Source organism: Euleptes europaea, chromosome 1 (assembly GCF_029931775.1).
Source record: "Euleptes europaea isolate rEulEur1 chromosome 1, rEulEur1.hap1, whole genome shotgun sequence".
Taxonomy (NCBI): domain Eukaryota; kingdom Metazoa; phylum Chordata; class Lepidosauria; order Squamata; family Sphaerodactylidae; genus Euleptes; species Euleptes europaea.
The window spans coordinates 17,039,848-17,066,116 of record NC_079312.1 but is presented as its reverse complement, the minus strand read 5'-3'; the positions used below and the strand labels follow the sequence as shown (position 1 = coordinate 17,066,116).

General features: G+C 48.0%; 1 protein-coding gene across 1 annotated transcript in view; it reads left to right on the top strand.

Moving 5' to 3' along the window:
• LOC130472687 (complement C4-like) overlaps positions 1-25,790 on the top strand; it is a 79,903-nt gene extending 54,113 nt beyond the window's left edge. The window contains exons 29-42 of the mRNA XM_056844099.1: positions 1,914-2,085; positions 3,029-3,204; positions 3,767-3,925; positions 4,344-4,403; positions 6,940-7,033; positions 9,279-9,450; positions 12,147-12,237; positions 13,571-13,645; positions 15,840-15,945; positions 16,450-16,539; positions 18,210-18,302; positions 19,399-19,482; positions 21,196-21,328; positions 25,649-25,790. Coding sequence (XP_056700077.1) covers positions 1,914-2,085; positions 3,029-3,204; positions 3,767-3,925; positions 4,344-4,403; positions 6,940-7,033; positions 9,279-9,450; positions 12,147-12,237; positions 13,571-13,645; positions 15,840-15,945; positions 16,450-16,539; positions 18,210-18,302; positions 19,399-19,482; positions 21,196-21,328; positions 25,649-25,790 — 1,647 coding nt within the window. The remainder of the gene's footprint in view (positions 1-1,913; positions 2,086-3,028; positions 3,205-3,766; positions 3,926-4,343; positions 4,404-6,939; positions 7,034-9,278; positions 9,451-12,146; positions 12,238-13,570; positions 13,646-15,839; positions 15,946-16,449; positions 16,540-18,209; positions 18,303-19,398; positions 19,483-21,195; positions 21,329-25,648) is intronic.
• The last annotated feature ends 479 nt before the right edge of the window (positions 25,791-26,269 follow it).

The window sequence follows — 26,269 nt, the reverse complement described above, 5'->3', positions numbered from 1 at the left end:
TAACTGACCCCCTGTGGACAGCAGTTGAGGTGGCTGTTCATCTAGAAGTCCTTGCTTCAGAAAAACCTCTACCTCAACCACTCATCCCAAATCCATAACTCTACTCGTCCTATTACAGGAAGCTTACCTCTGATCTGCTCTTCTTATTCTTTTTCTTACCAATATTAACCAACCTAAGAGTATTATAATTTTGTCGAAGGCTTTCACGGTCAGAGTTCATTGGTTCTTGTAGGTTATCCGGGCTGTGTAACCGTGGTCTGAAGGACAATGTTACTACTCTGAAGATGCCTGCCACAGTTGCTGGCGAAACGTCGGGAAAGAAAATTCCAAGACCACGGCTATACAGCCCGGGTAACCTACAAGAACCTATTATAATTTTATTCCCCTTTTCCTACCCTCCATCACCTCCCTGTTTTCTTTATAAGTTCCTTTGCCTGTGCTTCCTTATCTTATCACTTCCTCTAATTTCAACCCTGGCTCCCTCCCCGCCCCTCCCATACTGGGTTACCAACAACAACTGGACTGGTAGAAGAAGAAGAAAAAGAGTTGGCTTTTATATGCCGACTTTCTCTACCACTTAAGGGAGACTCAACCCGGCTTGCAGTCACCTTCCCTTCCCCACAACAGATGCCCTATGAGATAGGTGGGGCTGAGAGAAAGTGACTTGCCCAAGGTCACCCAGCTGGCTTCATGTGGAGGAGTGGGGAAACCAACCCAGTTCACCAGATTAGCCTCCGCCGCTCATGTGGAGGACTGGGGAATCAAACCCGGTTCTCCAGATCAGAGTCCATCGCTCTTAACCACTGCACCACACTGGTGCTGGAAGGTGTGCTGATGAAGAGATCAGAGGCTTGTCCCTCTCATTCCTTATCTTAATTGGGCTAAAAATGTAATTAACTAACCAGAAACAAACATCAGCTGTCGTGATATGCCCCCTTTCCCTCAGCTGTCAGGGTCTGGCTCGTTGTATCTGTACAAAGACCAAGGAAACAAAGGGGAGGGGGCAGCAAGCTCTTAAATGAGGTCCCGTTCCCACATTACAGAGTAGGGTTGCCAACCTCCAGGTACTAGTATGAAATCCCACCAGTTGAAGCATTTACATCCAGCCTTAAGTTTTGTTCACATTTGGCACAGAACTTTGGTTCTACCGTCTGTTCTGTTCATGTTCTAAACTCCTCAGGGGCTTATAAGCCCAGTTGGTTAAAAGTTTTCTCCCCGGCTGCAGGGCTTTTTTGTGTGTATATAGTTTCAACGTTTCATTGTGTGTTCATTGTTTGTTTTGTATATATGGGTTTAGCACTTTTTGCACTGGTTTGTAAATTTCATGTGTTATAATTAATGAAAGAGCATTTTTGATAGATGGCCGTGTACTGATTTTTTGTAGCAGCAACCTCCAGGTACTAGCTGGATATCTCCTGCAATTACAACTGATCTCCAGCCGATAGAGATCAGTTCCCCTGGAGAAAATGGCCGCTTTGGCCATTGGGCTCTATGGCATTGAAGTCCCGCCCCTCCCCAAACCCCGCCCTCCTCAGGCTGCGCCCCAAAAACCTCCCGCTGGTGGCAAAGAGGGACCTGGCAACCCTATTACAGAGTCCTAGTGGCCACCATGAAGTCTTCGTATCACACGTGAGACGGGAGTCCATGTTTCCCAGGAGTGCATAGCCTTCTGCACGCAAACACCGGCCTGCCATTTTCCTCACCTGAAACAGCCTCGGGGTGTGTGCGTGTGCGCCAGTTTGCCCTGTTGAGGAAACTAATGCACAAGCCGTCCTCCCCACGTGATCCCACATCCTTGTGGGGTCCGCATGGGCTTTGTAATGTGTGAATCAGCCTTTGGGCTACAGAAGGTGGGAAGAAGTGCCGTCGCGGTCTCCCTCACCGGCCCCAACTCTTGTCGACTTCTCTTCCAGAAAAATAAGCTCTCTCAAGCCACCGCCTACCTGGCCCGCTCGCTGGACAAGCCATCTCTGGGCCCCTACCCTGTCGCCATCTCCAGCTACGCCCTCTCGTTTGCTTCGGACAACCGGTCTGCCATTGCCTTTGCCGATGGCCTCCTGAAGAGGCTCGCCACGAAGGATGAAAGTATGGGCCTTCAGTGTCCATTTTGGCTCCTGATTAACTTTGGCTCCGCCTACTGTCTCGGTCCCTCATGAAGCCCTCCTTCAGTCTGCCCATGTGAAGGCGGGGCTTAATAAGCTCCACCCCCACAGGAAGGCATTTAAGGCAGATCTGCCGCACAATGAGGGCCAGATTGTATGCCTCGGATCTAACTTGGTGATCCTTTTTTAACTGGAAAAGGAGGAGGTGGACGTGAGGATGTGGTGATCATGTGGGGTGTGCTCAGGGTTGCCAACTTCCAGGTGGGGCCTGGAGATCTCCCTGGTTTGGGGTTGATCTCCAGCCGACAGAGATCAGTTCCCCTGGAGAAAAGGGCTAGTTTGGAGGGTGGACTCTGTGGCACTGTCCCATGCTGAGGTCCCCCTCCTCTCCAAACTATGCCTTCCCCAGCTCCACTCCCCAAATCTCCAGGTATTTCCCAACTAGGCTTGCCAATTGCATTTGGTGGGCAAATGCTTGCCAATTGACTGGGCTGCCCACTGACCATCAGCTGGGTGGCAGGTGGAAGAGACCCATCTGAAGGGGGGGGAGCGATGATCACTTCTGGGTAAACCTCGAAGTGACGTGGATGCTCCAGCACACTCCCCCAAAACTCTATGGAGCCCATAGAGTTTTCAGAGGAGATTGCTATAGTGTCCACTTCTGGGTCGTATCGTACCATCCCCTGAAAGCTCTTGGTTTGTGTTTTTCCCCAACTGCTTTGGGTTCGCATTAGGAAGTAGGGTTGCCAACCTCCAGGTGATAGCTGGAGATCTCCCGCTATTCCCAACTCACAGCTGGCAACGCTAGGTGTGCTTAAGCCCTTTCCCACCTGCTGGTTCCATTCTGGCACCCACTGCTGGTGGCAAATGGTATTGCTGCCAACCTAAGTAATAACAGGGAATGAAATTCTGTTCTCTCCTTCCAGACGACACGGAGATTCACTGGGCGGTGGAGGGCCATGGACCCTCAGCCATCTCGGTGGAGGCCACGAGCTACGGGCTCCTCCACTTGGTGCTGCAAAAGGACACCGTAACAGCTGGCAAAGTAGCAAAATGGCTGACAGAACAGAGGAATTATGGTGGAGGCTTCAAATCAACACAGGTACCAAGTGACGCGACCAGAACACTTTGCCTTTTGCAAAAGGGGTCTTGGAGGGGTATCTGAGTGTGGTGTGAGGCAAGGAAATAGGGTTAGGGGTTTTTCTGTTTGTTTGTTTCTTATGAGAGTGGTTGTCCTGAGTACAGGCCTCTTTCTCGGATGTGGGCTTGAACAAAAAGCTCTTAGCCTGAGGGTTGGGCATAGAGCTGGGCAGAAGATCAGCCAGGGGAGAGGAAAGATGTTCTTGACCCTTGGAAGCCTGCCCTCCCTTTCTTGTCTGGTTTGTGTTTTTCCCCAACTGCTTTGGGTTCGCATTAGGAAGTAGGGTTGCCAACCTCCAGGTGATAGCTGGAGATCTCCCAGTATTACAGCTGATCTCCAGCCGATAGAGATCCGTTCCCCTGGAGAAAATGGCCTTTGTTATTAATTAATTAACTGTATTTATAGTCCATTTTTCTCACTGAAACTCAAAATGGATTACACCATGTAAGTTGAACTGGCCTCGATAGACGAGTGTTCTGACTCGTTAGACGGCAGATTCATGTGCGCACATTTTTTCTTTCAGGACACTGTGGTAGCTCTGCAAGCTCTCTCCCAGTACTGGATCAGCACCTTCGACAATGAAGGCAACGAACTGAAAGTGACCCTCACCACTGCTGGGAGAAGCTTGCCAAAACGAATCTCCTTTGGGAGGTCGGAGGACCCAATCCAGGAAGAGCTGCAGGTACGCGGTGTTAACTTTCCACGGGGTAATCTGCAGAGGGGAAGGCAACATGGTATAGCCCGATCTCAGAACCTAAGCAGGATCGGCCTGGTTAGTATTAGGATGGGAGACCACCAAGGAATACCAGGGTCGCAATGCAGATGAAGACCATGGCAAACCGCCTATCTTGGTCTCTAGCCTTGAAAACTCCATGAGGGGTCACCAGAAGTCAGCTGTGACTCGAAGGCACTTTACGCACACCCATGTTCTGCAGAGGAGGGTCCCTCAGTGGGTGGGAGGAGAGCCCCTTTCTTCCATTCCTGGCCTCCCAGTCCACCCAGAACCTTTGATTCAGGTCTCTAATGTATTCCCAAGTGCAGTCATTGTGTGTCGCCTGGGGTCATTCACTCTCTTTTTGTTTTTTCTCTCTCTCATTCAGTTTCCCTTGGGAAGTAACATCCAGGTCAAGGTGGAAGGGAAAGGAAAAGGGACTTTGACTGTGAGTATCTTCACGCCCATTAACAACGTATTCGCCAATATCTGTGTAACCATGGTTTCCCTCTCAAGTTGCCCTCCCAATCCAGCAAGGTGAGTCAAGGTTGAGAGTTCGTGACTGACCCAAAGGGCCTCCAGTAAACTTCATGGCAGAGAGGGAATCTGAATCTGCATCTTACCTGTCTAAAGCTGTCACGTTATCCACGATAGCAAACCGGATTTTCCCACCCCCTTCCAATATGAAAGAGGGTGGGAAATTCCTCTGTTTTCCCTCCCTCCTCCCTCCTATGTCCCTCAATTCTTACCCAAAGTTCCAAATGGCAAGACTTGTTTAATATTTCCTTTACTGGTACTGGAGATAATTGATTCATGGACCCTCTCCCTTTTTATTAGCACCACTGAGAAAAAAAAGCAGAAAAGAGGGGGGAAATTATAAAAAGGGTATGTGGAGCACTGGCCGTGTGTTTCTGAAAAATTTGAAGACAGAGTCTACCCCTAATCTTAAAATGCATTTGCTGAACTTGAGCTTCTAGAAAGTCCTCCAAAGGACCGGCAAAGTACACTCATAAGAATTTAAAGCTGGTCTGTCTTAACAGTGTAGCATTAATAAAGTTGTTTGCTTTAATGGGATTTGAAAGGAGACTCAAAGTAGAGCAACCTCAGGCTTTCCCACATTCTCAGTTTCCTCAATTCTAAGTTCCTGTTTAAGAGAGCCAGGATGGTGTAGTGGTTAAGAGCTGTGGACTCTAATCTGGAGTACCGGGTTCGATTCCCCACTCCTCCACATGAAGCGTGCTGGGTGACCTTGGGCCAGTCACAGTTCTCTCAGAACTCTCTCAGCCCATACGGAGACAGGCAATGGCAAACCACCTCCAAACATCTCTTGCCTTGAAAACCCTGCAGCAGGGGTGTTGAACTCAATTGTTATGAGGGCCAGATATGACATAACCGTCACTTGATCGGGCCGAGCCATGCCTCACCAGCTCAGATAGAGAGTGGGGGGGGGGGGATGGCTGCCTTAGCTGGTTCGCAGGCCAGATAAGAGCTCTCCAGGGGCCGGATCTGGCCCGTGGACCTTATGTTTGACACTCCTGCCCTACGGGGTCACCATACGTCAGCTGTGACTTGACCGCACGCACACACACAAGCTCCTGTTTGGGGGACAGGGTCAGTTGTGTGTGTGTTTTATTCCCTATAATGGTTGATTCAACATAAATCAGCTTTAAATACGGCATATCTTCCTGCAGATTTAAACTGGAGATTTTTATGCTGCGTTTAAAGCGGCTTTAGGTCGAATCAACCACTAGAGGGAGCAAAACACATGCAGAACTTTTAAGAAACCCTGTAGAAACAGGAACTTGGAAGGGAGGAAAATGAGAATGCGAGAAAAGCCCCTTGTCTCCTCTCAACCCTCCCCAGCTCTTAAAGTATGATGATGGAGAGAGAGACCCTACAAAAACTAAGGGATTCTGATGGAAGAGTGGAAAGAGTGCTTCTAAGAAAGAAATGGGGAATCAGGAAATAATAACAGCTCTGAAGAAGTTTGGTATAAGGTGTTGTTTTCTTTGTCCCTTTTCCAGGAGAGAGTTTCCCTGGGGCTATATTGAAACAAGTCAAGGACTTTTCTAAACCGGCAAGGCACTTGTGTCCAAAAAGAAAAGGGGGGGGGGAACCCTCTATCCATATCAGTATTTCTTTTTCATGGGATGAAACCCCTTTGTTCCCTCTGCCATTTGATGTTAGGGTGAGCAGAGCCAGCCTGTGCTGACACAGAGCAACGATAGCTCAGACACTACCACAAATTCTAACATTTTAGCTTTATCTCTTACACATAGATTGTGTTACACCAAATTAACTTCATGCTCCCAAGTATGCAAATTAGACAACATTTGCAAAAAACACTTTCCAGTTTGGTTCTTGTAGGCTATCCGGGCTGTGTGACCGTGGTCTTAGTATTTTCTTTCCTGACATTTCGCCAGCAGCTGTGGCAGGCATCTTCAGAGGAGTAACACTGAAGCACAGTGTCTCGCAGTGTCAAGTGTGTGGAAACTTGACACTTGACACTGAGAGACGTGTCCTTCAGTGTTACTCCTCTGCCACAGCTGCTGGCGAAACGTCAGGAAAGAAAATACCAAGACCACAGTCACACAGCCCGGATAGCCTACAAGAACCGATGAACTCTGACCGTGAAAGCCTTCGACAATACTTTCCACTTTGCCTGCAGTGCTGCTTTCTTCCGCTACATGGCTGGAAATAATTTGCCAAAGCTTTACTCTCCCCTACTTGGTCTGACAGGCAGAAATCCAACAGACAAGGCCTTTGCAGAAAGAGCAATGTAGTCACGGTGGAAACCTCTTCACCGGTTGAAGTTCTGCCCATTGTGCATCTGTTAAAGGCATAAGGAGCACTATCACCAAAAAGAAAAGAAAGAATTAACAGTCTTCCCTCCCTCCCTCCCTCCCTACTCTGAGTAGGATCAAAGTAGTACTTCTGATGGGGGAGTTTATGGAATCAAGACTTGTGTCCTTCAATTCCTTCAGGTCCTGAAACAGTTTCACGTCATGGCTGTGCAGAACACCTCCTGCCAAACCCTCGGCTTAAAGGTAGAAGTGAGCGGCTCTGTTCGCCGAGATGGTAAGTCAGGTTTGAAACTTGAAATATAATGCCATAGAGGTAGGGTTGCCAACTCTGGGTTGGGTTGGGAAATACCTGGAGATTTTGGGGGTGGAGCATGAGGAAGGCAGGGTTTGGGGTTGGGAGGGATTTCAGTGGGGTATAATACCAGAGAGTCCACCTTTCAAAGCAGCCTTTTTCTCCAGGTGAACTGATCTTTGTCACCCTGAGATCAGTTGTAATCCCAGGAGATCTCCAGCCACCTTCTGGAAATTGGCAAGCCTACCCAGAGCCCACCATTCCAAAGCGGCCATTTTCTCCAGGGGAACTGATCTGCATAGTCTGGAGATCAGTTGTAATTCCAGGAGATCTTTGGAGGTTGGCGATCCTGGATGCTTATCATCAAGGAGACAACACAGCAGTTCTCGAGATGTAAACTCACTGTATGAAACCATAGTCAATATAAACTGACAGCTAAGAAGACAAGAGTAATGACTTACAGGAGAATTACACAACTTTAAGGTTGACGATGAGGAAATTGAAATTGTTGAAGGCTTTCTATTCCTTGGCTCCATCATCAACCAAAAGGGAAACTGCAGCCAAGAGATCAGAAGGAGATTGAGACTGGGAAGGGCAGCCATGAAGGAGCTAGAAAAGATTCTGAAGTGTAAGGATGTGTCACTACCAAGATCAGGTTAATTCATGCCATCGTATTCCCTATTACTATGTATGGGTGTGAAAGCTGGACATTGAAGAAAGCTGACAGGAAGAAAGTAGATTCCTTTGAAATGTGGTGTTGGAGGAGAGTGTTACGGATACCGTGGACTGCCAAAAAAACAAATCAGTGGGTTATAGATCAAATCAAGCCTGAACTGACCCTAGAAGCTAAAATGACTAAACTGAGGCTATCATATTTTGGTCACATTATGAGAAGGCAAGAGTCACTAGAAAAGACAGTCATGCTAGGAAAAGTTGAGGGCAGCAGGAAAAGAGGAAGACCCAACAAGAGATGGATGGACTCAATAAAGCCACAGCCCTCTATTTGCAAGACCTGAGCAAGGCTGTCAAAGATAGGACATTTTGAAGGACATTGATTCATAGGGTCGCCATGAGTCGGAAGTGACTTGACAGCACTTAACACACACACACACACACACACACACACACACACGAAATCAGTGGGTGAAACAACAGAAATAGATACAGAAAAAGAGATATCCATAGCTGAGGCAAGATTCAGTTAAGTCAGAGAAACCCAAATTCTGTTCAGGGAAAAGAGTAATTCTATGAAGGACATAAATTCATGCCAAAAATTTCATATCTTTTCATAGTTTCAAGGAGTGGGGAGAAGCAAAGAATTGTGGACCTCAATGAGGCCTCAACCCTGACCTTGGAAAATCCTCAGCTTGAGTTGAGGACTTATTCTGTTGGGCATTCCCTGTTGAAACTAGATACTCAGATGCGTGGAAACCCAGTTCAGATCAGAACCATGGTATGGAGGGAGGGGGAGGCGGAGTCTTCTGTGAGACCTGAAAGAGTTCCGCAGGGCCTGCAAAACGGAGCTATTCCGCCTGTCCCACGAGGGCAGCTGCTAACTATTCTAAGCTATCCATCGGACTGGCCTCCCAATCCCTTTTCCCTCCCCTTGTCATCTGCGGGGGAGATTCTGCTGTCCGGTCTACCACAGTAATTACTATTTTAATGCCATCTTGTTTTAATTGCTATGCTTGCTGTATTTGAATTACTGATTTTAATGTCTTATGGTTTTGTCGATTTTAAAGGTAGTTACCTGCCCTGAGCCCGGTCGGACTGGGAATGAGGGCGGGCTATAAATGTGAATATAAATAAAATAAATTACACAGATTCAAAACCAATCTGCTCCTCAGACTCCTGAGCCAGAATTGGTTTATGTTTTCAGCCTATTTCACAAGCCCATCATCCTATTTCAAACTGTGGTAGTGGTTAAGAGTAGTGGTTTGGAACGGTGGACTCTGATTTGGAGGACCGGGTTTGATTCCCCAATCCTTCACATGAGCGGCGGAGGCTAATCTGGTGAACTGGATTGGTTTCCCCACTCCTCCACGTGAAGCCAGCTGGGTGACCTTGGGGTAGTCACAGTTCTCTTAGAGCTCTCTCAGCCTCACCTACCTCACAGGGTGTCTGTTGTGGGGAGGGGGAGGGAAGCTGGTTTGAGTCATCCTTAAGTGGTAGAGAAAGTTGGCATTTAAAAACCAACTCTTCTTCCCTTTCTGACTCTCTACAACAGCAACATTGAGCGAGTACTACTATGAGGACGAAGACTACGACACTGGAGAATCGCAGGCTGCCGACCAGCCTCTTTCGCCTATCCAGTTATTTGATGCCCGCCAGCGCCGCAGGAGGGAAGCCAAAGGTCCTGACCAGCAGCGGAGAGACGTCACCTATAATGTCTGCATCTGGTACGTGAGAGGGTCGTACTAACTTCCAGCGACCAAGTGTGGGTGGTGGGACTTCCTGTTCTTCTTCCTTGTCACCCTCTAGTGGTCCAGGGGTGGTCTTCTCTCAATCTGCTAGGAGGCAGGTTAGAGTGCCCACAGCAGGATTAAAAAGTTAAATTGTGGAACTCCCTGCCCCAGGATGTGGGGATGGCTGCCAACTTGGAAGGCTTGAAGAGAGGAGTGGACATATTCATGGAGGAGAGGGGTATTCATAGCTGCTAGTAAAAATAGATACTAGTCATGATGCATTCCTGTTCTCTCCAGGATCAGAGGAGCATGCCTAATATATTAAGTGCTGTGGGACACAGACAGGATGGTGCTGCTGCAGTTGTCTTGTTTGTGGGCTTCTTAGAGGCACCTGGCTGGCCACTGTGAGAACTGACTGCTGGACTTGTTGGGCCTTGGTCTGATCCAGAAAAGCTTTTCTTATGGTTCTTATGTTCTTATGATCTGGGAGACCCAGGTTCGAATCCCTCCACTCTGCCTTGGAAGTTTGCAGGGCAGTCTCGGGCCAGTCACTCTCTGTCTAACCTACCTCACAGGGTTGTGTTTGTAGGGAGGATAAAACGGAGGAGGGGAGAAAGATGTTATAAGCCACTTTGGGTCCCACTTGGACAGATAAGCGAAGTATATGTAATCTAAGCTGCCTTGAGAAAAGTGGGATACAAATATTTTAATAAAGATAATAATGTGTACACTGCAGTGTGCGGGGCATTCCTGAAATGGGAGATAGATCACGATGGGTAGCTGTGTTAGTATGGGTTGGCCGTAACAATAGAAAAGAGCAAGAGTCCAGTCGCACCTTAAAGACTAACAAAATTTCTGGCGCAACAAAATTTCCGAGTCACAGCTCACTTCTTCAGATACCAGTTCTGCATGCATTCTGCATGTGTATCTGAAGAAGTGAGCTCATGAGAGAGGAAGTGGCTCACGAAAGCTCATGCCGTCAGAAATTTTGTCAATCTTTAAGGTGCTGCTGGACTCTTGCTCTTTTCTGCTGCTACAGACAGACTAACACGGCTACCCCATTGAGACAAATACAGGGCAACCATTGGTTCTTGTAGGTTATCCGGGCTGTGTAACCGTGGTCTTGGTATTTTCTTTCCTGACGTTTCGCCAGCAGCTGTGGCAGGCATTTTCAGAGGAGTAACACTGAAGGACAGTGTCTCTCAGTGTCAAGTGTGTAGGAAGAGTAATATATAGTCAGAAAGGGGTTGGGTTTGAGCTGAATCATTGTCCTGCAAAAAGTAAAGGTAATGTGCTAATCATTGTCCTGTAAGTATCAAGATAATGTGCTAATGAGGGTGTGGTATGTTAATATGGAACCATTGTATCCTGAAGTGATCTGTTAATGTGTGAAATCCAAAGCTAATCTGCATGGCTATTGTTGACTGTAGTCTTTGTTAGTCTGGAGGTTTTCAGGTCAACCACATTGGCATTAGAAAAACCCTACTTCAAAAGTACCTTAGCAACTGTTCACATGCTTGAGTCCTGCCCACTAGTAACCAGAGCCAACCCTGGTTAACTTCTGAGATCTGATGAGATCAGGCCATCCTGGGCCATCCAGGTCAAACAATACCTAGGGAAGAAGAAGAGTTAGTTTTTATATGCCAACTTTCTCTACCACTTGAGGAAAAATCAAACCGGCTTACAATCACCTTCCCTTCCCCTCCCCACAATAGACTCCCTGTGAGGTAGGTGAACACATGAAGCTGCCTTATACTGAATCAGACCCTTGGTCCATCAAAGTCAGTATTGTCTACTCTGACCCGCAGAGGCTCTCCAGGTTCTCAGGCAGAAGTCTTTCACATCACCTACTTGCTTAGTCCCTTTACCTGGAGATGCCGGGGATTGAACCTGGGACCTTCTGCATGCCAAGCAGATGCTCTACCACTGAGCCACAGCCCAGGTGGGGTTGAGAGAGCTCTAAGAACTGTAACTAGCCCAAGGTCACCCAGCTGGCTTTGTGTGTAGGACTGGGGAAACAAACCCAGTTCACCAGATTAGCCTCCGCCACTCGTGTGGAGGAGTGGGTAATCAAACCCAGTGTGAGGTTTCTCGTTGTCCCGACAATATTTCAATAATTCCAGGCACTCAGTATTTGTTCGGCAGTAACCAGCAGTTTATTGTATTTCCAGGGAGCATTCAGAAAATCTCATGGCTCTTGGTACAGCATAAAGACTCTAATGAGCATACATTCCAGTAGTCTCCGGTTATAGCCGCCAAGCTCCCATCCCCCTTATGTCCAGGTGGTTTCTCTTCACTCAGAGGCTTTCAGTGTTATCTCCCCTCAAGGTTGTTCTTCTGCATTGCTGTGCATTCTTTGTACCCTCCCCTATACACACACACACACACACACGCACACATGGCTCCACTTTCCCAACTCCCACCAAGGATTCAGGTTACAGATCAAGCAACCCAACCTTTTGATCTGGTTACCACACCAATAAATCCTTATATACATCATGACAGGCATTGAAACCAAACAATCCTGACACCCAGTTCTCCAGATCAGAGTCCACCACTCCAAACCACTGCTCTTAACCACTACACCACACTAGGACATATCAAAGCCTTGATACAGCACACATGTAAAAAACAGGAAGTCATAATTCTCTTCTCCTGCTTCTTCTCCTCTCCCCACCCTTTCCCTCCAGGAGGCAACCAGGGGCACGCGTCTCAGGCATGGTCGTTGCTGACATCACCATGCTCAGTGGCTTCCAGCCGGACCGGGATGACCTTGACAAGGTGGTGGATGGGCATGGGGCAGGGGGGGCAGGGGGAGGACACAGACGGCCTGCGCTTACGCTTTCTAAAATGCTGCCCATCCTAGCAAGTCCATTTCAAGTTAAAAGAAGTAACTTACATTTCTTGCTGCTACTGTCTCTCTTGGGAGGGAAGGCAGTGTGGTGTAGCCTGATCTTGTCAGATCTCAGAAGCTAAGCTGGGTCAGCCCTGGTTAGTATCTGGATGGGAGACCTCCGAGGAATACCAGGGTCATTACTATGTAGAGGAAGGCAACAGCAAACCACGTCTGGGCATCTCTTGCCTTGAAAACCCCACCAGGGGTTGCTATAAGTTGGCTATGAGTTGACGGCACTTTACACACACACATACACACACCGGCTGTTTATGCTTGGTAATTAGCAGCGTGTTCCAGGCTAAAGTGCCCCGCATATATTTTTTTATTTCTTCACGCTGAACCGTCATTCCAGATGTCACTTCGCATTTCTTAAAAGCCCTTTAACGTGACTTTTTGTATTTGCTCTGCCCCTGCATCGAACCATTCACTGAAGGAAGCATGCAGAATCCCAGCTGCAGCTTAGCTATGCAAATGACTATTGCTAATGGCTATGCAAATGAAGGAGCAGGAGAGTGGGGGGTGGAATTTGTTTGACTTTCTCCTCTTGCATCAAGACTGTGAATAGTCATTTTAAAGGTAGGATTTAAAAAATCAGCATTGAGCGAGGAGCAGAATCGACTCTGCATAAATGGCCTGTCTTTCTTGGGGGCTCAAAGGAGATAATTAGATGTCCCACTTTTACTTGCCCTCTGTACAGACTTGTACTAACTTACTTTCACCCTGGGTTAAAGAGGGGGGAAAACCCTGCCACAGATCAGAACTGAATTCAGAAAATGTTGGACTACAACAGGTTAACCGTACATCGTCTGAATCATCTGTAAAAACAAAACAAAACTAATTTCAGATTTAAACTGCTAGTGTGAAAGCACCTTGACTGTCTGTTACAGCCTCATCATGGAAAGGAGAGGGGGGCCATTGGATTTGGCGGGGGCCATTCTTAGGATTGCCAGCTCTAGGTTGGGAAATACCTGGTGATTTTAGGGGTGGAGTCTGAGGAGAGTGGTGTTTGGGGAAGGGACCTCAGCTGGGTATAATGCTAATAGAGTCCATCCTCCATCTCCAGGGAAAATGATCGTGGACACCTGGTGATCATTTGTAGTAGCAGGAGAGCTCCAGGTACCACCTGGAGGTTGGCAACCCTAGCTGGTCATCTGAGGGGAATCTACTGGCTTAGTTCACTTGCTGATTTCTTTTTCTGCCTCTCTCCCGCCTCCTCAGCTGCGAGATCTCGCCGATCAATACATCAGCCATTGGGAGTTCCAGGGGCAACAGCTGCTGCTGTATTTTGACACGGTGAGAACCTCTGTAGAACAAAACTTTTTCCTGCCTCTCAGTGCAAGGATTTCCAATCTGGCTCCAAGCAGTAGAAATCAACATTAAAAATGTCCTAGTGAAACACACTTGAAACCATAATGTAGCACCAGCACAACAATAAAACTGCACAGCAGCAACTTAAATAAATACAGTATTTACTCAAATGCAAAACTAGTTCCCCCCTCCCCGATATGCTATCAAAAAAAGAGAGTGAAAGTCATCTTAAATTTCCATACCACTTAGAGTTATGCCCAATACTAAAAAACACTTTGTGTATAACATTTTTAGGGGGAGTCATCTTACATTCCGGGTCATCTTCTTTTCAAGTAAAAATAAAATTAAATTTGAAAGTTTGCATAGATAAAGTAGTTTTCAACCTAGTGCCTACAACACCACAAAGCGGCCAGGTGAGCATTTCTGCGGAAGGTGATATATAGTGGGAAGGGGCAGCCGCAGAGGAGGCCCTGTTTCCAATTAGCACCCACCCATATTTGAAGGTACGGGTGCCTGGTGAGGAAACTTATCTCTGAAGATGATGTTAAAGAGCAGCCAGTTCCTTTAGACATGCTTGTAATATTTTGCTTCTTTCTGAGACCCCTTATATGCAACACCTGTAAAGGCACCTCTCTATAGTCTTCTGAGGTAGAAGAAGAAGAGTTGGTTTTTATATGCTGACTTTCTCTACCACTTAAGGGAGAATCAAACCGGCTTACAATCACCTTTCCTTCCCCTCCCCACAACAGACACCCTGTGAGGTAGGTGGGGCTGAGAGAGCTCTAAGAGAACAGTGACTAACCCAAGGTCACCCAGCTGGCTTTGTGTATAGGAGTGGGGAAACCAATCCAGTTCATCAGATTAGCCTCCACCGCTCATGTGGAGGAGTGGGGAATCAGACCTGGTTCTCCAGATCAGAGCCCACCACTCCAAACCACCACTCTTAACCACTACACCACGCTGGCCTCAACTTGAGGTGACCCACAAGTTCAAATTCACTTGGTATGGCGACCCATCCAGGGCTGGCCCAAGGTTTTTTGGCAGCCTAGGCAAACTATCAAAGATAGGACATTTTGGAGGACTTTCATTCATAGGGTCACCATGAGTCGAAAGCGACTTGACGGCACTTAACACACAGGCAAACTATGACCTTAGCACCTGTCTGGTTCAGCATTCCATTTTCTGCAGCGGCTAACCAGATGTTTTTGAGAACGGAAAAGTACAGCTGCATATTGGGAAGAAATTTTTTTGCAGTAAGAGTAGTTCAGCAGTGGCTACCCAGGGAGGTGGTGAGCTCCCCCTCACGGGCAGCCTTCAAGCAGAGGCTGGACAAACACTTGTCAGGGATGCTCTAGGCTGATCCTGCATTGAGCAGGGGGTTGGACTCGATGGCCTGCATGGCTCCTTCCAACTCTATGGTTCTATGAGAAGCCAACAAACACCTCACAAAGGCTGCAGCTGCCCGCACTATGAACCCCAAGCAAGGGGCATTCTGACATACACAAATGTTGCCCTGTGGAGGTGATATTTCAGCCTTTGACCCCCCCCCCCTTTCTCCAGACAGCCAGTTTGATGTAGTGGTTAGGAGCTGCAGACTCTAATCTCAAGAACCAGGTTTGATCCCTCACTCCTCCACATAAAGTCTGCTGGGTGACCTTGGGCCTGTCACAGTTCTCTCCAAGGGAGAAGATGGAAGACTACTCATTATCTATAAATAAATGATAGGGAAAGAGCAGAGGAAGAGAGAGATAATTTCTTCACCAAAAGAAAATATGGATGCAGCTAGAAAACTCTGATGTTTGGCTAAAGTCTGCCACGGGCATCCTATTTATTTTATCTATTTTATTTATTTTTTGTATTTATTGTCTGCCCTAGCTCCCAGTCTCCCCCCTACACACACACACACAACAGGCACCTTGTAAGGTAAGTGGGGCTGAGAGAGTTCTGAGAGAACTGTGACTAGCCCAGGGTCACCCAGTGGGCTTCATGTGGAGGAATCAAACCCGATTCTCCAGATTTGAGTCCGCCGCTCTTAACCACTACACTATGTTGGCTCTCCAGTTAAAAGCATCTCTGGGGGTCCACCTCAGAGACTGTCCCTGGATAGAGAAGGCCACTCTGGTCTAGACAGACCGACAATCCGATTTGGGATAAGGCAGCTTTGTATATTCACATATAGGTGCCAGCGTCCGGCCAGGAATGTATTTCCTTTGGAGCAAAACAGCTGGTCGCTGTGGGAAAACTCCAGCCAACAAGCGCCTCCCTCTATGACTTCTATGAGCCGGGTAAGCCTGGGCAGGTTGTGGGGCAGAGAGTCCCCCAGGTGCAGTGGGGTGTTTCTCTTTGGTGGGTTCAGGGGATTCTTAGACCAGCCCAAATTCATTTATTTTCCCAAGGGTTGCCAGGTCCCTCTTCGCAACCTGTGGGAGGTTTTTGGGGCGGAGCCTGAGGAGGGCGGGGTTTGGGGTGGGGAGGGACTTCAATGCCAATGGCCAAAGCGGCCATTTTCTCCAGGTGAACTGATCTCTATCGGCTGGAGATCAGTTGTAATAGCAGGAGATCTCCAGCTAGTAACTGGAGGCTGGCAACCCTAATTTCCCTCAGCCTTTGCTCTAACCCGTGACATCAAGCTAAGATTTGGAGGCACATTAGAAGGGAGAAGGGCATTAACTGTGAACCCCTGTGATTATCAGCAATTCAGGGCTTGGGGAGAAGGTGGAGTAACTGAATTAAAGTAACACCCCTATCATATGTACGCATATCTTCCCTGTTCCCCTCTTCGGCTATAGAGAAGCGCTGCAGCATCTTCTACGGTATACACAACAAGGATCAGTTTGTGTCGGCGTTGTGCTCAGAAGATGTCTGCCAATGTGCGGAAGGTAAGATGGCCGGCCGGCCTGCCTGAGTGCTAGAGTTGGCCTTCGGGGGGGTGTTAATGGGATTTTCAATGAGCTATCTGGGCAAGGCCCTGACCTGGATGGCCCAGGCTAGCCTGATCTCGTCAGATCTCAGAAGCTAAGCAGGGTCAGCCCTGGTTAGTATTTGGATGGGAGACCACCAAGGAAGACCAGGGTTTGCTGTGCAGAGGAAGGCACTGGCAAAATCACCTCTGTTAGTCGCTTACCTTGAAACCCCCCCCCCAAAAGGAGTCGCTATAAGTTGGCTGCGACTTGACAGCACTTCACACACACACACACATCTGGGCAAGAGAGCTGCCCCTGGAACAATAAGAATGCACTATTTCAGGGGTGTCGAACTCAATTGTTACGAGGGCCAAATATGACATAAATCTCACTTGGTTGAGCCGGGCCATGCCTTGCAAGCCCAGATCGAGAGTCCGGGGGTGGGGGCTGCCTCAGCTGGCTCACGGACCAGATAAGAGCTCTCAAGGGGCCGGATCCAGCCCTCGGGCCTTATGTTTGACACCCCGGCACTATTGATTTCCGTAAGACTCACAGCACAGTGAGAGTGGACAAAGGCAATGTGACTGGCGTGCTCTTACCCACCAAAGGGCTCATGACTTTGCCTTCATATTTTAATGCTCCCTTGTCCCTTGAGTAACGGGAAAGCCATGAGGGAAGGTGGATGAGAAATGAGATCGGGCCTGTCTGCCATCATTACGGCCCAATCTCCTGACAGCTCGTAATGATGGCCCTGGCCATGCTGTTTGATACGGCAGAGGTCCCCTGTGTGACGATGGGGAGGAGAACCGCTTCTTAAATCACAGTCTATACATTCATGCCCCTAGAAGTGAGGTGCTACGGTCACTATCCAACAGGTTCCTGCGCCGATTGTGTTATGGTTACCGTGAAATACTCTTGAAAGTTGTGCAAGCTGAGGCATGAATCACTATTTTCCAGCAGTTGCAGTTAACGATTTTCCTGATAGTTGTGTTTGTTGGGGCAGCATCACTTGGGTGGACCAGTGATATAGCTGCACCTAAGAAAACCACTATGAACAAAGAAGAGCAGCTCTGAAATTCCAGAATTTCAGAGCCTTACTCCACAACTATTCCCATCCTCACATATTACTCCCCAGGAATTAAGATTGCAGGGAGGAGCTCTCTTCACTGTCCCACCTATCAAAGAAGCTCATCTGGTGGGCACACGAGAGAGGGCCTTTTTGGTGGCAGCCCCACTATTATGAAACAACCTCCCCAGGGAGGTGTGCCGTCGCCCCCCTCACTGTCGATCTTCAGGACGCAGCTGACGACGGTTTTCTTTAGGACTGCATTTGACTGATTTAGTTTTTTATTTATTGGCAGTCCTAATTAGAGTTTTTAAATTGTGACCTCTTTGTGTGCTTTTGTAATTGTTGTTTTGTTTATGTTGTTGTTTTTACAATCATTTTATTTATATTGCGAGCAGCCTTGAGTTCTGCAAGGAAGATGCTTTAAATAAATAAAACAACCAGGGGGTGGGGTCGTCTCCCAAATCCCCTACCTGTCACTTCCTTCTTAAGGATGTCAGCTGTTTCCCTCTTACATTAATGCCATGCACTCCCCACTGGGATCCTGACTGTATCTCTGCCTCCCCCCCCCCCCCCGTAGGTGCCTGTCCGCGTTTGAAGCGAACTCTCAAGGAAACCATTACAGGAGACACTCGTATGCAGTTTGCGTGTTACAATCCCCGTGTACACTACGGTAAGCGTTTGGTTCTGGAGTCCATCTGTGCTGTCTGTTTGGCTTTTGACTCTTTGATTCCCCCCCTTCCTGCAAAGCCTTTTTGATTTTCTCACATGCACACACCAGGGTTCAATTCCCTCCATTTTCTCCTTTAACATGGGAGTCTCTCTGAAATTGTCTTCTCACCATCGAAGCACAGAGTGGTGTGACTTCAGCCACGGGGCTTCAGTGGGCTTGGCTGGGTTGATTTCACTTAATCTACAGCATTTATAGCCACCGTTGCCAAACTTGTTGAGCCTGTGGACAATTTTAGTGTTTCGACAGAGGATTACGGGCATCACCACACAATGGCTGCCCTCAGAGGTTGGAGTAGTCACAAAATGGCTGCCATGGGAGAGGGGGAAACACTTTCAAAATGATGGGAGGTTTCAAACCAAGATTCCTACCAAGATTCCTTTCTTCCGACCTAGTTGCCTCTTGGGGATCTTCTGAATAGGTTTCCCCTATGCCTGGTTATGGTGAGCAATTACCCTCAGCTGGTCGGCGGGCAGAAGCAGGCCAGCTGTGTGTGTGTGTGTGGGGAGGGTGATCCGCATGCAGTGCAATGATGTCACTTCCAGGTTTACACTGGAAGCACTGGCATCAAGACAGGGACGTTCTAGCACTCCCCCCCAAAAAAACTCTATTGTTTTCATAGAGTTTTGGAGGATAGTGCTAGAGCATCAATGTTGAGATGCTGGCGCTGGAATTGACGTCATAGAGCTGCACGTGGACAGATCGTCACCCCCAGCCCCGACCCCTTGAAGCTCCTGCCAGTGGCGTGGGGGGAACCTGGCAACCCTGAACCACCCCGATCTAGTGAGATGTAGGAAAGCCAGGATTGGCTTTTGAGTGTGGAGATTAAACGCTTTTGAGTGTGGGGATGGGTGCCGGGAAACGCATCAGAGGGTACCATAACACCAGTGGATGCCATGTCTGGAACTGCCAATCAATAGGCTGTTCTGGACAAAGCATGCGAGTTAATGTGTTTTTTAAAAGAGTAACTCCTGTTTTATAAGTTTCCTTGCTAATAATAACAGCCTATTCTCCCTCTGCCTTTTCCTGCCACCCACAGCCTTCCGGGCTCGAGTGGAGAGCGAAGACCAAGAAAGCGCCTTCCGTGTCTATAAAGTGACCATCCTGGAGCCCTTGCAGTTCAGTGAGTGATCACCTTCGGGAGTGTATTGATGGCCAAGTTAGAGCCAGGGCTTCTTTGCAGGCCACAAGCCAATGGACAGCCGAATCCCCACCAAATCTGGATATTCCAGATCAGGTCTGGTACTAAACATGGCAAAGGTCTGTCTTCTGGCCTGCTCCCAGTCTGCTTCTTGTAACAGTTAATTTATATGTAGAATCACAGAATCTCAAGAGTTGGAAGGGGCCATACAGGCTGTCTAGTCCAACCCCCTGCTCAATGCAGCATCAGCCTAGAGCAGCAGTTCCCAAACTTTTCCAGTCATGGAGCACTTTTCAGGAGAGAAATTCATCACGGAGCTCTAATTTTCTACTAGCACCTACATACTAAACCGAATGACAATAGTATTTTTTTTTCAATCTCTTCATGGAGCACTAGGAGATATTTCATGGAGCACCAAGTGCTTCATGGAGCACAGTTTGAGAACCGCTGGCCTAGAGCATCCCTGACAAGTGTTTGTCCAGCCGCTGCTTAAAGGCTGCCAGTGAGGGGGGGCTCACCACCTCCCAAGGCAGCCGATTCCACTGCTGAACTACTCTTACTGTAAAAAAATTCTTCCTAATGTCCAGCCTTTCCACCCATAATTTAAACCCATTATTGCGAGTCTGATCCTCTAGGGATGTAAACATGCATTTCCAGCACTGTTTATTATTTGTCCCGCTGTGGCAATCCTCCCGCCTTAGCAGAGCAGGCCCGGGATTGGAGTGGCAGAGTTATGAGACCACAACAAAAAGTGAAAACAATATGAAGCCGAGTATGTGAGGAGAGAAGAAATGAAAGAGGGATGAAGGACCCCAATGCCGTCCCCAGCCTTTGGTTCTCTCCCCTTTTTAATATCTTCCATGAAAATAGATCACGATGGGTAGCTGTGTTGTGTGTGTGTGTGTGTTAAGTGCCATCAAGTCGCCTCCGACTCATGGCGACCCTATGAATGAAAGTCCTCCAAAATGTCCTATCTTTGACGGCCTTGCTCAGGTCTTGCAAACTGAGGGCTGTGGCTTCCTTTATAGAGTCCATCTCTTGTTGGGTCTTCCTCTTTTCCTTCTGCCCTCAACTAAGACTGTCTGTAACAACAAAAAAGAGCAAGAATCCAGTAACATCTTAAAGCCTAACATTTCTGGCAGCCTATGAGCTTTCATGAGCCACAGGTCATACCCTGCAAGAAATTTTGTCAGTCTTTAAGGTGCTACTGGGCTCTTGCTCTTTTCTACTTTTTAATATCTATTTATTATACTTATTTCTCGCATGGATGAGCCCCGTGACGCAGAGTGGTAAGCTGCAGTACTGCAGTCCAAGCTCTGCTCATGGCCTGAGTTCGATCCCAACAGAAGTTGGTTTCAGGTAGCCCGCTCAAGGTTGACTCAGCCTCCCATCCTTCCGAGGTTGGTAAAATGAGTACCCAGCTTGCTGGGGGTAAAGGGAAGATGACTGGGGAAGGCACTGAGATAACCACTCCGTAAACAGTCTGCCTAGGAAACGTTGGGATGTGACATCACCCCATGGGTCAGGAATGACCCGCTGCTTGCACAGGGGACCTTTACCTTTTACCCTCACATGGGCAGCCCAGTGATCTCCGGTCTTAGGGATTGAGCCCGTCAACCTCACCTGGTTAGCTTCAACAAGGCTGTCGCATTAAGTGTTCCCGGAGCTTTTCCAATTCTCTCTCTCCCTCTCCAGCCTCAGACATGGGGGCCTCTGCTAACCAGGTCCGACGTTTCGTGGTTCGTGCTGCGTGTCGGACGCGCTTGGCAAAAGGCAGCGAATATCTTCTGATGGGACGTGATGGAGAAACGCGGGACTCTGAAGGCCGGTAAGTTAGGGAGAAAGAATGAGGGGGACTTGGGTACATAAAGGAGTGGTGGAAAGGCAAGAGGATTGGGTGGTAGAGGTCATCGACAGCCAGGCTGTGTCAAAGAAGGGAGCTGTGCCTAGTGGTTACTGTGAGGCAGGTGAGAATGAGGAAAAGAAGGGTGGTCAGTTGCAGATAAGTAAAGCAGGGCTTTAATATTTGCATGGGGGTGGAACATGTTGTCACGTCACAGTCTTATGGTAACCCCGTAGGGTATTGAAGGGAAGAGATGTTCAGAGGTTATTTGCCATTGCCTGCCTGGACTTCCTTGGTGGTCTCCCATCCCAGTACTAACTAGGGCCGCCCCTGCTTCGCTTCTGAGAACTGAGGAGATCAGGATAGCCTAGGCTATCCAGGTTGGGACAATATTTATTATGAAGGGAATACCAAGTCCTGGGCCTAGGAACCCTCCAGGTTACCCTGGGCTTGTCCTTGGCTGGAGTGAGTGGTGTTAGGATCAGATTCACAGAGACAGAGACCAACAGTTGAACACTCTACAACTATTTATTGTAACATACAGCAAACTAAAACAAACATGCATAGCAGTTGCAACCCAAGAACCCCAATAATGCAAAATATAATAAGGTTCATAATAAGGAATATATTCCATCAGCATACCAAGGCAGGAGCAAAGCACCCGTGATGTTGGCATGGAGACCAGGACAATGGACTTAGGATGGTGTTCTCCAACAGTTCATGTAGTACTTTGCAAGGATTTGAGGGAGAATGAACCAAAGATGCAAGTCCACAGAGAGACAAAAGGCCAGGGCTCAATACAGTAAAATCCCACAACATTTATTTACATAGAAGAGGGAATTTCCCAGGGCATGGGTTTTCTTAGTCCTGCATGACAGAAAGAAGAAGAAGAAAGGCATTTATGCATGGGTACTTTCACTCATGTTCGTCCCTGGACTGTCTCAGTTGTTCCTTGGAGTTATGCATGAATTTTCCATCCATTAGAGATGCCAGCCCTCACAAATCCCAGGACTTCCTGTTCCTCTATTAAACTGATTCTTCCATCTCCCCTGAGCTCAGCCCGGGTGAAATCCCCATGCATAAGGCAAAGCACAGGACATGGAAGCTTGGTTTCTCTCACAGAAAGCACTACAGCCAATTACAAAGCAGTGTGTCAAGGGGCAGGGATTAAAATGCTTCCTGCTTCCTCTTTCTGAGCAGAAGAAAGGATGTTAGAAATAAGGATTGGGTGTCCCCCCCGTTCCTTTTAGAGAGCTATGTATTTTTAAATGCTTTTTTGTGTGGCAATTAGGTTTCTGGCGGGGGGCGGGGGACAACACTTTTTTCTCACAGTAAGCACTACAGCCAATTACAAAGCAGCATTTCAAGGAGCAGGGATTCAAATGCTTCTTGATTTGAGCTTGGAGACTGCTGGGTCATAGATTCCCAACAGGAAAGTGTGGGTTCAGCGAACAACAAACCTCAGGTAAAAATCCCATACATAAATGTCGGAAGAGTTGGTTTTTATACCCCGCTTTTGACTCAGCCTTCCATCCTTCCGAGGTCGGTAAAATGAGTACCCAGCTTGCTGTGGGTAAAGGGAAGATGACTGGGGAAGGCACTGGCAAACCACCCCGCGAACAAAGTCTGCCTAGAAAACGTCGGGATGTGACGTCACCCTATGGGTCAGGAATGACCCGGTGCTTGCACAGGAGACCTTTACCTTTCCCCCCCTCTACCTTAAGGAGTCTCAAAGCAGCTTACAGTCTCCTTCCCTTCCCCTCCCCACAACAGACAGGTAGGTTAGGCTGAGAGAGTTCGGAGAGAATTGTGACTGGCCCAACGTCACCCAGCAGGCTTCATGTGCAGGAGTGGGGAAACAAACCTGGTTCACTAGTTGGTTCTTGTAGGTTATCCGGGCTATGTGACGATGGTCTTGGTATTTTCTTTCCTGACGTTTCGCCAGCAGCTGTGGCAGGCATCTTCAGAGGAGTAACACTGAAGGACAGTGTCTCCTCACTAGACTGGTTCACTAACAAACCTGGTTCACTAGATTAGAGTCCGCCACTCTTAACCACTACACCACGCTGGCTCTCTGCCTTCACCTTGCACAGGTGCGTGCATACTCCCTTCCTGTGGGACCCAATCTTAGCAGACACTTAGGTTTATTTAGTTTCAGGTGGGTAGCAGTGTTTGTCTGTAGCAGCAGAACAAAATCTGCATCTAGTAGCACTTTAGAGATCAAGAAAATTTTCCAGGACATAAGCATTCACGAGTCAAAGTTCACTTCGTCAAATGTAAATGAGAATGAAGATCCATCAGCCTTTATATCTAGGACAGAAGGGAGGAGGGGTGTTACCAATAAGGGACAGCTGGAGTCAGGATGCAGAGGTCTCATACAAAATGTAATCAGCTTGATTAGACCAACGAGAGATGCAGAGAGGCAGGAAAAGCACTCAGTGAGTGCCTGTAATGAGATGAGATTCCTATGACACCCTCACCTGCCCAGGACTACGTGTAAGGAAGATGGTGGTGCTTGCAACTACTGCTAATACTGTTTGCAGGCACTGAGTAGTAGAAAGGCAGCAGGGCACTCTCCTGGATGAAGATTGTTAAGTTTGCGTGGGGGAACACACGAGGTCGGAGACGGAGTTCCAACAGCAACCGCTTTATTGTACGAACGAGAACAGAACTAACTACAGTGACCAGACCCCCGCTTATATGCCCGCTTGGCCGCCTGCGGCCACTCCCCCCACAACCGTGATTTGGGGAGAAAACCCCAGTAGCCAATGGGATCATACAGTTCAGGAGCCTTGGGGAACTCCAAGCTCCCCAGGGTTTCCCCTGATGCAATTACGAGGAGCTTCATTCCCTTGATTCAATCACACACACACACACATGCATACATAACAAAGATGATGGGATAGTACAGAATGAAATCTCAGCCTTTAAAATGGAGGGCCCATGGCTCAGTGGTTGAGCATCTGCTTCGCATGCAGAAGGTCCCAGGTTCAAACCCCCACATCACCACTTCAAAAAGGGCCAAGTAGATGGTGATGTGAAAGACCACTACCAAGACCCTGGAGAGCTGCTGTCAGTCTGGGTATAGACAATACTGGCCTTGATGGACCAAGGGTCTGATTCAGTATAAGGCAGCTTCTGATATTCCTGTAGCCACTGAGGAAATTAATTTTACCACTCCATCTCCCTTAGTATACCACTTTCAGACTGCCAATGGAAGCTTTCAAGATAGTGAGAGCCAGCGTGGTGTAGAAGATAAGAGTGGTGGACTGTAATCTGGGGAACTGGGTTTGATTCCCCACTCCTCCACATGAGCAGAGGACTCTAATCGGGTGAACTGGGTTGGTTTCCCCACTCCTCCACATGAAGCCTGCTGGGTGACCTTGGGCTAGTCACAGTTCTCTCCGAGCTTTCTCAGCCCCACCCACCTCACAAGGTGTATGTTGTGAGGAGAGGAAGAGAAGGAGATTATAAGCCAGTTTGATTCTTCTTAAGTGTTAGTGCTTTTTGTTCTCTTCTTTTTGTTGTTCTTCTCTGTACAAAGAAAGAATTCTCAGAAACTGGGTATCATTCAACCTCCACTGAACACTTTTCTATGCATGTGTATATATATATGTGTGTATATATATATATGTGTGTGTGTGTGTATATATATATATATGCATAGAAAAGTGTTCATATATATATGCAGTTCATATATATGCATATATATATGCAGTTCATGTGAACTCCCACCTGCAGTCTGAAGTGGTTCACTAGGTCCAATAGGGCCAAACTCAGAGTGGTGGCAGGAAATCCATTATAAAAATAAACAGCAGGTTTCTGGGGTGGTTAGACAGATGAGGATCCGGGAGTAGACATTTTCAGGACAGATTCAGCAGGAGAGGCCAAGAAACCTTCCTTCTACCAGCCCTTTCCTGCAAATTCCCCCCTCTGCCCTGAACTCCCACTTTCTGGCAAAAGCAGATTTAGAAACACTTCGCCAAGCTACCTTGTTGAACACACATGAACACATGAAGCTGCCTTATACTGAATCAGACCCTTGGTCCATCAAAATCAGTACTATCTAAGTCCGGCTTGGCTCTCCAGGGTCTCAGGCAGAGGTCTTTCCCATCACCTACTTGCCTAGTCCCTTTAACTGGAGATGCCGGGGACTGAACCTGGGACCTTCTGCATGCCAAGCAGATGCTCTACAAATTGAGCCATGGCCCTTCCCTCGTTAATTCTGCTCCTGAGTTTCTCGCCGATGAGGATAGGTTACGCCAGACTTTCCTGTGTTTTGACTCAGCCTCTCTCTCTCTGCAGCCCTCAGTACCTGCTGGATTTGAACGCGTGGGTGGAGGAGCTGCCCGATCCCAGAAACTGCGGAGCCACCAAGAATCGCAACAGCTGCATTGACCTTCAGTCTTTTATGAGCTCCTTTGCTGAGAACGGCTGCCGCATCTGAGCCAAAGGACTGGCTCTCCAGGGTCTTGGGCGGAGGTCTTTCACATCACTTATTTGCCTAGTCCCTTTAACTGTAGATGCCAGGGATTGAGCCTGGGACCTTCTTCATGCCAAGCAGATGCTCTAAAAACTGAGCCACAGCCCCTCCACTAAAGCATCTCACCTGTTGCTTTGCATTTGAGGGATTCGAGAACATAAAGAAGAGCCCTGCTGAATCTTACCAAGGAGGGGCATTCAGTTGCCAATAGGATGGTTATAAGTGGAGCATGGACACTACAGCCTTCTCCTGTCATTTGGCTCCCAGCCTTTGTACATTTAGGCATCATGGCCAACAGACCTGACCTCTCGAACTTCACCTTTCAGCCGCCTCTCTCTGCATGCAGCCTGTCTTACTGTGGGCTAATATCATAAGCGAAGCATACCCTCTTTTCATCATTCTTGCACCTCTGCATTAACGTCAATTGTCCTACAATAAACATG